The following is an 11,273-nucleotide window of genomic DNA, read 5'->3' as shown; positions in this document are numbered from 1 at the left end:
TCTTGGAATGAGAAGTAGGGCTTGATTTCCCTTGGTGTTTTTGACTTATCGTCAGGCCATCCTTGCTGCATCATTTTGATGAGAAGCTGCAGTGTTTCATCCTCTTTTGTGGCAGATCGTATATCATGTAGCCTGTCTGCTGCGATAGGTAAGTGTTGTGCCATGTTGACAGTCTCTAGTTCTGCATCCGGTGCACTCTCAGGAAGATAAGCTCTGCTCAGAGTGTCTGCTAGCAGCATGTCTCTACCTGGCACATATACTACATCTAGATCATACTTTTGTATGCGCAGCATCATTCCCTGCAGCCTTTTGGGTGCACTTAGTAGAGGTTTTCTCACTATTGTTTCCAACGGCTTGTGATCACTTTGCACCGTCACTTTTCGGCCGTATGTGTACTGGTGAAATCTTTCCATGCTAAAAACCATTGCTAAGAACTCCTTTTCTATTTGTGCATACCCACGCTCTGTTTGAGTGAGTGCTCTGCTTGCAAATGCTATTGGCTTACCCATCTGCATGAGCGCTGCGCCTAAACCTGTGTCTGAAGCGTCACACTGCATGCACTGTGAGTTCCTCATCTGGGTTGTAATATTTCAGTACTGGGACCTTTGCTATAGTCTCTTTCAATTTGAGGAAAGCCTCCTCATGCTGTGCTGTCCAGTTCCACTCCCTGTTTTTGTGTGTCAAATCTCTCAACACTATGCACTGGTCTGAGAGGTGGGGACAAAACTTGGCTAGATAATTTACCATACCTAGCAGCCTTTGCACTCCTTTCACATCAGTCGGTGCCGGCATCTTCTCAACGGCAAGCACTTTCTCTGGATCCACCCTGAGTCCATCAGCCGTCAGGCGGTGTCCAATGTATGTGGTCTCCTTTTGTCTCAGCTTGAATTTGTCTTTGTTCAGCTTGATGTTCTTTTGTCTGCATCTTTCAAGAAACAGTCTCAGTTTTCCATCATGGTCACGCTCAGCTTCCTCCTGTGTTTCCCCTTGGCCTGTGATCAGTACATCGTCAGCTATAATGTACAAGCCCGGTACACCGTCCAGCGCTTGTGAGCTTTCTCTGAAAGATTTCTGGGGCCGGACTTATCCCCATTGGCATCCTCAGCCACCTGTAACGTCCGAATGGAGTGGCAAATGTTGTTAAATAGCTGGACTCCTCCTCCAGCTGCACATGCCAGAATCCACTCTTGACATCACACGCTGTGAACACTTTTGCTTTTGACAAGTCCGGTAAAATGTCCTCAATGGTTGGCAGTGGGAAGTGACTGTGCTTTAGAGCTTTGTTCAAAGGCTTGGGATCGATACACACTCTTGGTTTCCCACTTGGTTTCTGTACCAACACCATTGCACTGATCCAATCTGTACTGCATTCCACAGGTGTTATGATCCCTCTTTGCTGTAGGTCCTGTAGCTCGTCCTTCAGTGGTTTCATCATGGCGACTGGGACCCGCCTCTTTGGCAGCTGTACTGGTTTCACTGTGCTGTCCACCTCTATTTTGTATTTTCCCTCGAGGCAGCCATCGCCAATGAACACATCAGCATACTCATCTTTAATTTGTCCCATTATCCACTGTCCTGTTGTTGTTTCTGTTGTGACAATACTGTCTATTGTCATGATGTTTTCATATTGCACTTTTATCAATTTCATGGCCTCACTGGCTCTCCTACCCAGCAGAGGCACTGTACCAGCTGCATTCACCACCTGGAACTCTAAGCGATATAGCTTGTTGTTTCTCGGGTTTCTTATTTTCACTTTACATTTTCCCAGTGGTTTTAATTTGGTTTTATTGTACATTACTAGTACACTCTTCGTGTGTTCTAATTTGGCATCTGGATTCAGCAGGTTAATTGGGCTGATATTGCAACTGGCACCACAGTCTATTTGGAATTTGATCATGTCCTTGCCTAGAAGCATGCCAGCATAGAGAAGCTGAGTTTTCTTCATTTTCTCAGTTTCTTTTACACAGGTGATAATATCTTCATATTCATCACTCTCAGATTCAGTTGTTATTTTACTCACATATTTCTTTTTCCTTAGTTCCGGTTTTACTCTGCATTTTGCTGCAAAGTGGTTCTCTCTTCCACACTTTGTGCACTTCTTCCCAAACGCTGGGCACTTTTGTTTACTTTTCTCATGCGTTTTTCCACAATATCTGCACTCCACAGTGTTGCTCGTCTGTTTCCGATACTGTGCTCCTTGCACTGCATGTACCTCTTCCACCATCGATCCCGAGATGGTTTTCACATTGTCCTTTGAGAGCTCAGCGGCTCTGCACAGCTGCAAACATGTGTCCAGTGTCAAGTTTTTCTCTCGGAGCAGTCTTTCTCTTACGATTGTGTTGTTACCTCCACACACAATCCGATCTCGAATGAGCGAGTCTCTCACTGTCCCAAAGTTGCATGTTCTTGCCAACACTCTCGGTTCCATGACATAATGGTCTATATTTTCACTGGTGCCCTGGTTTTTTGTAAAAAAACGATAACGTTCCACAGTCTCGTTAACGCTGGGGTCGCAGTGATCATCAAACTTCTCGATAACGTCATCTAACGTCCATGCATCCTTCGGTGTGTCGCCCAGTAACGTGTCCATAAGTTCCCTGCCGCTCTCCCCGACAAGATAGCTGAACAGTTTCACCTTCTGTTTGTCATCGGCGTCAGCCATGGCTAAATCCACATACAGAGCAAACTCGTCCCTCCAGGTCTTCCATGTCCTCGAAAGGTTGCTTGAGTACAGACATAACGTTTGCGGTGGTTTAAGCCCATCCATGTCACACGGCAGTCTCACGCTAGCAGCTAATGCTAACATATACTGAACGTTGCTTAGGAACACTAACCGCTCTCCCGCTCCTAGAAACTTTTCCGCACCAAACTTCAAACCGAGTCGTCCGCCGCTGCCACCATGTTAAAGTGTGTTGTTACCTTCTACTAATGAGACGTTACAACTCGTTTCAACCCCACGGGGCTATAAACTTTAATAATAACTTCGGCACGTAAGGTTATGCATCATGCTCGGTCCGTTATTCCAGGTGCAACAACCTAAACGACCCCTGTGTAAACAAGGAACTAAACAATGGTTCCTAACAATAGTTCCTATTGTTACACCAAGCACTGGAGAAAAACTTCCCGGTCCGTTGATGTTTGCTGCGGGCACGGCGTTATGGGTGGGCCTGACGGTCCTAGGCCCGCCCACTTTTCACCAGGCCCACCTTACAATTTTCCTACCCAAAAAAAATATATTATTTTTTACAAATTTTCATTTAGTCATAAATGATTCGAAATCAGCCTATAATCGCATGATTTTGTGCTAAAAATAGTTTTCATAAACATAATTTTATATGTTGATGTTCATGCGCAAGCAAGTTCATGAGACACGTGATGTGATGTTCGACGTCGGCGGGCTAGGCTAGGCTAGTTCCAACTGCCATACCAAGCGTTGCTTTTTTCACGAAAACATATAAGCGGTCGGCTATGCTACCGTATGTGGGTGTAGGCTATGGCGCAACCAACTTTGTTTAAGTTCTTTAAACGTGCACGAACGGTGTCAGACTCGGAGTCGTCACTGCAACCAGGAGATGACCAAGAGTTGGTATCCACAACTCCACGCTCTTCCTCTCCGCCACCGTCTTGTGATCATAGAGATTTGTAGACTGTGATTGATAGTGATTGATAATGAACTCTAGTAGCATGTCTTTACATGACAGATAACGTTATGAGCGAGTTCTGAATACTGAATACTCGCTGCTCTGCTCGCGTTACTCAGGCGTTCCAATTCAATTCATTTAGACCTCCTTCCCAAAGGGGACTTTGCATGCCCTACGCAACGCTGTAGTACCAAACTGCACCTAAGTAGCGCGTAGGGTGGGTACTGGGACAGGACCTTTGATTGGGCTGTGGTTGCTTGGTCACAGACCTGTTGTGCCCTCTATTGGTCGGTCAGTGATAGAACTATAGTTCAAAATGGTCACTCACTGGCTTTCAACGTTGGCAAGTGATGGTACTGCTGCTGTTCAAGCAATATATATTTTGCACTGAGTAATTTTTAACATTTTGGCTCATTTTGTCAATGTTGCATGAATTATGAGGGGTTTTTTGTGATTACATTTGTTATTCTATCTAGCTCGATTTTGGTCTCAAAATGCACCAAATTGATGCATTTAAATTATCAATATTGAAAAATTTTCTTCCGGGGGAGCATGCCCCCGGACCTCCCTAGGGAATTCCAGGCCCATCCAAAATTGGCCTGGCCCACCCAAAACTGAAATCCTGGAGCCGTGCCTGGTTTGCTGAAACTCAGTGGACAAGTGATACCATGCAGGTGCCAAAGGATGAGGACGGTTGTGACTGACTACCTCATAGACATCCAAAGGAGTTGAATCAAGTGCAACTGGACTTGGTATATATCCGTGAAGACGTGAGACTCAGAATATTCTGAGTCTCATCACCAGCCAATCAGACTAGCTTGGTCTAGTCAGAAAGGCACGAACTGAGGAAGCCTCTTGGATGAGAGGCGAAACATCTTCACGTATATATAGCAAGTCCAGTTGCACTTGATTCAACTCCTTTGGATAACCATGACCTGGATGAATGAGAACAGTCACAGACATACCTCATAGACACACCAAGTATGTTTACAAAAGAGTCACAAGTCTTGAGAAGCATACGATTACGTTGTTGGTGGACATGTCCAATACTGCTTTTACCATCCGTTATCGAAGTAGAACAAGTTTTGCTTCATCAAATCGAAGGTAAGCCCTCGTAGTTTAATTGTTTGTACGGTTGAACTGTTTGTATTCAACAAAAGTTGAATTGTTTGTGTGGTTATGAGATCGAGGCTGGAGTCAAAATAAGACCTCAAACATCATGACACAAGAAAGCTGACGGAATCGTTGTCAGACTTGAAGAAGGCTATAGGCGTTAACAACTCATACTTTTGTTTGGCAGTTGCTCTACTAGGACGGTATCACATTTAGAGCTGTATACTTATTTGTGTAAGAAACTGATACACACCAGATATGAAATGTTCTCCGAAAATCTTCGCGTTTGACATTTGCTCTTCTGACCACGTCCTCCAGTCCTCCTGACGGATCGCATGAATCCACGCCTGCCTTCTTCATTTTTCGATTGGGGTTTTACCTTTCGGCATGCGATAAAAATGCAGATGTTTGTTTTTACCATCTTTGCGATTTGTTCACCGACTGCGCAACAACTGTGAGGCATTTCGTTTCGTTTTAAATCAATTTCTCCGTGATGATCTCTTCGAAATGAACGTAGTAACGTTTACAAACACAAGAGTCGTGGCCCCTTTTTGCCTCACAATCTGCGCACGCACATTTGGCGAATGTAAATAAGGGAACACGTCTATTACTTCGTTGCTGCCAACAGTAATGCAGTAATGGGGGTAACAGTAATGCGCATTACCCCAACACTGCTCACAATGACATTTTATTGCCATGACATTTCATCAATCAACTTTGTACATTATTTTGACTGTGAGTGAGGTTTTATCAGCAGTTCTAAAGATAAACTTACACTAATTCTGGTTTCTGTGCTTTTAACAAAGCGCACAACTTGTTCACTTTGTATACAGATTTCTTAAAGAGCAACTATAAGGGTGCCCTAGTTGCTTCAATTGTTAAACCACATACCACGTGGAATCGGGCCTTATAACAGTATCTTGAATTGGAGTATGGCTTGGGATTTTCACTGCATGTCTTCGCCTGCTCACTTTGCCCTGTTTCTCTCCTGTCAATAATAAAGCTTTAAAACATGACAAACATAAAATTACATTAAAAAAAAAACAAAAAACAGTGACTAAACCTTTGCCATTTTTGTTCGTTTGCTACTATCTTAAGGCGAAAACCCATTTATGAGTGATGGATGGATCTTGGGACCAAGTGATGTATAGCAGGATAAAGACAGCTGCAGTTAATACAATGAATTAAGTTTCCTTTGCTAACGCCCTTGGGGAAATTCAGTCACCGCAAACTAACCCATCCTACCTGCAATCTGTTTAGCTAGGAGCAGTGGGGCCAACTTCAGTACTTTTCCCATATCCTTGGTCAGGGGAACAGACCGGAATATAAACCTTAACATGCATGTTTCTTTTGATAGTGGAGCACCCGGAGAAATCCACCGCAGATACGGGGAGAGCATGCAAACTCCACACAGAGGACGACCTGGAATGACCCCCAAGGTTGGGCAACCCCGGGATTCGAACCCAGGACCTTCTTGCTGTGAGGTGACAGCACTAACCACTGGGCCACCGTGCCGCCCAGTGTTGAGAGGATAGTGATGGGTCTGTTTGATGTAGGTGTGGCAATCAGGAGGTAGCACTGACAAGTCAATAGTTTTGTCAATGCTGGATGGTTATAGAAGGTATTTTTTTAGCTATAATTATAGATGATTTTTCACCTTCAGATGCTAGCAAACGTGTATAGGGCTTGAGCCTGGTGCACACTACAGGATAATAAGCCCAATTTGCCCATCTAGGCTGTCCCGATTTGGGGCTACTCGGATCTTCCCAGAAGATCTTGCAGTGTGAGGTAATTAAGATTCAGCCTTTAGCCTGCCGATCTCCTCGCAAGCCAGCCAGTATCCCCAGATTAAATCAAACATGTTTTATTTTTACAACTTGAAACCCTATAGGGCGATCGAGGCCTCCTTTTCACAGGCCAAAACGAAACTCGCCCCCCATCGGCCGTCGTAGTGTCTAAACGTTGAATAACTTATGTATTTTATGTCGGAGATTGAGCCTCGTTCTGTCAGATCACCTCTTATTTTATCAAATCAACCTTTACTGACATTCAAATGAAATGTCCTGTTAAGGGTACTGGGACATAAAAAAAACGCAGTTTGGCAATAAAATCAGACAATTTTCTACACAGACAATCCGCTCGCCACCTTATCACTGTCATGCTTTGTCAACAGTTAGTCAGAAAAATATCCTCACCGCAAGGTCAGAACTTTTCACATGCGGTCTCCGACTTCCCTAAAAAAATGAATGACTTCCGGTGGGTCATTGCGAAGGCGTCTTGAAAGGACCAATGCTGGATTCTCGAGCAAAAACCCAAAACAGCCGACAAGAGCGAGCCAAGATGACTGGGAAGCGGAAATTTATGCAGCTAGCTGACTCGAAATTTCAGAAGGCAAAACAACAAAAATTACATTTTCTATTTTTTTCCTTCACAAAACAATGCACACATACGCCCAACAGATTGCCTATTGCTCCGCTCTAAAGTCACATTACTTCACAAGAGTTTTTTGCGAGTAGTTTTCTATTTCTTTGACTTTTAAAGGCAGTTAAAGTTAAAGGTAGTTGTAGCCAAAGTGTTACATTACTGCCACCTGGTGGTTTAACATAAAACGGTTCCGATAGATACGCTGTGTATAATGTGCCGTCTTTGACTAATCTTCTAGTGTGTGCACTGACAAACACAGAAAACCTGTGAAATCTGTCCTAGTGTGAAGTTTCCCATTTTCTAATATCGGTATGGATTTGAAAAGTCCTCTGTTGTGCATCCAGTTGTAATGCTCTCTAAACCAGGTCCTTTTGAGGACATGCTGCCCCTCGTGATTTGCACTCTATGAACTGACTTACATTCTCCCCCAGCCAAACACTTATTTAACAAATCAAAATTAATAACTGCCTAGGTTTAAAGTTATTCATATTGTGCTGTGTATACTTACTATATTCACCATCGCCCTAAGTATAATGTGAGCATGTGAACCCCCCCCAAGGAAAAAAAAATCCTTCCAGCTTCAAATCCTGTTTGTGCTGCGTCGTCTTCCCTTTGTCACAGTCTCACCCTCCTGGAGAGTTATGCTATTTCTGCCTCTTGTGTGCATGTGAAGTCTATTCTCTTTGCAGGGCCCCACTGAGCGGAGATGGTTTAGCGGCACAGGGTCCCGCCAGCTTTTGACTACATCTGCGGGGCTCCTGACACTGTCTTAGATGGGTCAGTTTCACTAAATTTGCCTTGCACTCTTCTTACAATTTCATCACCCAGTCCATTTAAATTTGCTAAATGTTCTGCATTAATTGTGTATATTAATTACCTCGCTGTGTAATCCTTACTACATTAACATTATGTTACTTTTGTGTACTTTGCGCATTCGACACCTATTGCATTTCTGTCCATCCTGGAGGAGGGATTTCCCGTTGCTCTTCCTGAGGTTTCTCCCATTTTTCCCCCCGATAAGGTTTTTCTTGTGGAGTTTTTCCTCATTTGGGTCTAGGATCCAAGGATAGAGGATGTCATATATTGTGCTGACTGTAATTTAACATGACGACTGGTCTTAGATAAATCCATCCCATTAGTGGTTGTGACTAATGCATGTATAAATTAATCTGACATAGAATCAAATAAGGGGACTCCACATTTTTGCATAAATTTAAGAGTTTATTTACAAAGACAATTAAGGAATTCCCATTCTTCTACATGGATAGAACTCTGATGGATAAATATGTTCCAGCTGAAGACCTGTGAGAAGGAAAAAAAAAAAAAAGAAGATGGCTAGCATGAATCTGATGACAGAAAACCAATTTCCAAGTAAACAGCAGTGAAGATAAATGTGACAGCCACAACTCAAGCTTGCTCCTTCAATCTGGTCTATGTTCTCTCTATGTCTGTAATAAACTGTCAAATTAACTTGCTAATGTGCAAGGCAAGCTTATCGAAATGACATAACCGCAACATAAATCCACATGACATTTTTTACTGTCGCGCTAAGACATACAGGTAATCTATTCAAAAGATGCGGTGATGAGCAAGAGGCTGCAGAAGAGCACAGTGAAAATCATTGTCTGAGGTCAACATTCAAAGCGACAGTCCAATCTCATCATTTTTACATTCGAATAACAATAAATAGTCTAGAATAAATATGCGAACCACAATTACCTTGAAGAAAGCACCATGACACAGGGCCACTTCACTTCTTTAGGAGCTGGTGTCTGACAACAATGAAGGGGAATGTAAATCCGCTGCCGAAGTACAACACCATCATCCCCAACAGACGCCACTTGTTTTCCACGGAGAATGGCAAGTTCTGCAAAACACAACAACAGAATAGTAAGGCAGAGGATCTTCAAACACTGACCTGTGTTTACGTGGGCTTTATGACTAAATGGCTAAAAAACACTACCACAGATGTCACTGAAAACCTATCAAGCTACCAATTATAATATTAATAATCATCATTACATTTATATAACGCTTTTCTAAAGACCCAAAGCGCTTCACATTGAAGGGGGTAGCTCACTTCAACCACCACTAATGTGTAGCACCCACCTGGTAGAGTCCCTTAAGCTGTTATTCTTAGGGCTTTGGTGAAAAATCTGAGTCGAGAACCAACGCAGGTTACTCTGAAGTCTGAATTATTAAATCTAATGAATTTTCTTGTGCTGACTGCACAATGTTGACCAGTCACAACATAAGATAACACACGTCTCGTTCGGTATGAGGTCATTTTCAAATGTACCATGTGACTCATTTCTAATCTGCGCATCAAAATGAAAAGAAATAGGGTTGTTTTGTAGTTCATTGCAGTTCCCTCACATTCTGAAATGAGACTCATCTTCAAAAACCCCTTGCAGGAAACTAACGTATCAGCAAGTATGAGAAAACGTATGGTAAACATTAAAACTACGTTTGATCATTCTATAACCAAATATGAATCATTTCCTTAATGCTGCATAAAATATGGACAAACGGGCAACACAAATTACAAAAAATATGTATACTTGTATTAGATCCACAATCTCAAGTAGCTGAAGCTCCTTTAGACACGGTTAGCAGAAACCACGCTATAATCTTGACTTAAACACTGAAACTGTATTCGGAGAAACTATAAACAGTCAACTGACACCGATAATACGGCGATGACAACCGCCGATGACTCGCTGATGAACTATGACGCTACAATTAAGCGTCAAGTCAGGTGAACTGGGACCAGCAAACCTGACCTTCGTCGAAAACCTGGAGTAACCCCCCGGCTGCCCTCGGACTCGGAGAGTCCGCAGTGTTAATTAGCAGGCATCGACACGTTTCAGCATCTTTTTGTGTGTAAGGAGCGAGATCAGACGTGGTGTTTCACGTCATTTTGGTACACAAATGAAACAATAGTAAGGCTGAGTCCTTACCGCAGCGGCCTGGGTTCGAATCCAGGCCGGGCCCTCTGCTGCATGTCATCCCCTCTCTCCCCTGCCTTTCATGTCTCTACTACCGCTATCAAATAAAGGCGGAAAATACCCCCCCCCCCAAAAAAAAACAAATAAAAGAAAAACCTTAAAATAAATAAATAGATGAAACATTAACCCACATGTTGGTGTAAAACAACCTTCGGTGACAGTTAGCGTGCTATATCACTTCACGCTAGCTGCGGCGTTAACAGTTAACTGCTAACGTTAGCTGCTACGCTAACACCGACGGGACGACCACATTCACGGCTGTCAGCGGTAGTTTAAGCAATGGTAAACGCGTCTTGCACATATCCCCAACAACTGCACCGATACTTGGCTATATACGGCAGTAGAGGATCGTGACAGTGACTTCATTATTGGCAATAGTAACACCATAGTTCTTAGCCACTGACGTGACCTCCAAGCGGGCTTTATATTATATGCAAGGCCGCAACACAATACCAGGCTAAATAAATAATAATAACAATAATTAAGTCCCATATTGGTCGTGTTTCGGACAACTTACATTCCCTGGCCCCTCGGCATAGTGTCCAGAACGGACAGCAGACGTTGTAAATCGCCGCACAGCCTGTCCCAGCATTGTTGCGATTATCTCTGGTTTCTGACGTTCAAGTACAGCTGCGTGCGACCTTCTTCCTTCTGAAAGTGCGGCTGGCGAACAGGATTGTGGGAAATAAAAATGGCCAACTGTGTCCTGGGAAATGTAGTTCAAATATCTCGGACGACGAAGACTGTCGCTTCGATAGGTTTGTAATTGTGGGAATTGGAAGTGTTAGTGCGCAAAGCTAATCTTTGGGGCCCATGTTCTAGGCCTAACACAACAACAAGACGATGAAAATGATGGGGAGGACAATTAAAATATTTAAGTTGCACTTTTCTTGACAATGTTACACAGTGCTACAAGTTATAGTACTACATGCATAACCCCACGCACCTTTCATTTTGTCTATACGTATATGTCCATACTACTTGTTTAATTGACAGGAGGAAAAAAGACATTTCTTACCCAACTTAATTATCTGAATGAATGAATAATTCCCATATATACATTCTGGAAATCGTTTCCCACTTTGAA

General features: G+C 43.1%; 1 protein-coding gene across 1 annotated transcript; it reads right to left on the bottom strand.

Moving 5' to 3' along the window:
- Nucleotides 1-8,378: 8,378 nt before the first annotated feature.
- On the bottom strand, nt 8,379-10,852 carry LOC130124530 (cytochrome c oxidase subunit 7C, mitochondrial). Its single transcript, XM_056293944.1, has 3 exons — nt 10,704-10,852; nt 8,898-9,045; nt 8,379-8,480 (listed from the first exon to the last, which is right to left on the bottom strand). Exons 1-2 carry the CDS (start codon nt 10,776-10,778, stop codon nt 8,929-8,931), a joined length of 192 nt encoding a protein of 63 aa, XP_056149919.1. The 5' UTR covers nt 10,779-10,852; the 3' UTR covers nt 8,379-8,480; nt 8,898-8,928.
- Nucleotides 10,853-11,273: the final 421 nt, after the last annotated feature.

This window comes from Lampris incognitus, chromosome 1 (genome assembly GCF_029633865.1).
Source record: "Lampris incognitus isolate fLamInc1 chromosome 1, fLamInc1.hap2, whole genome shotgun sequence".
Lineage (NCBI taxonomy): Eukaryota > Metazoa > Chordata > Actinopteri > Lampriformes > Lampridae > Lampris > Lampris incognitus.
Note: the sequence above shows the minus strand (reverse complement) of the source record. Positions and strands in the feature narration are given on the sequence as shown.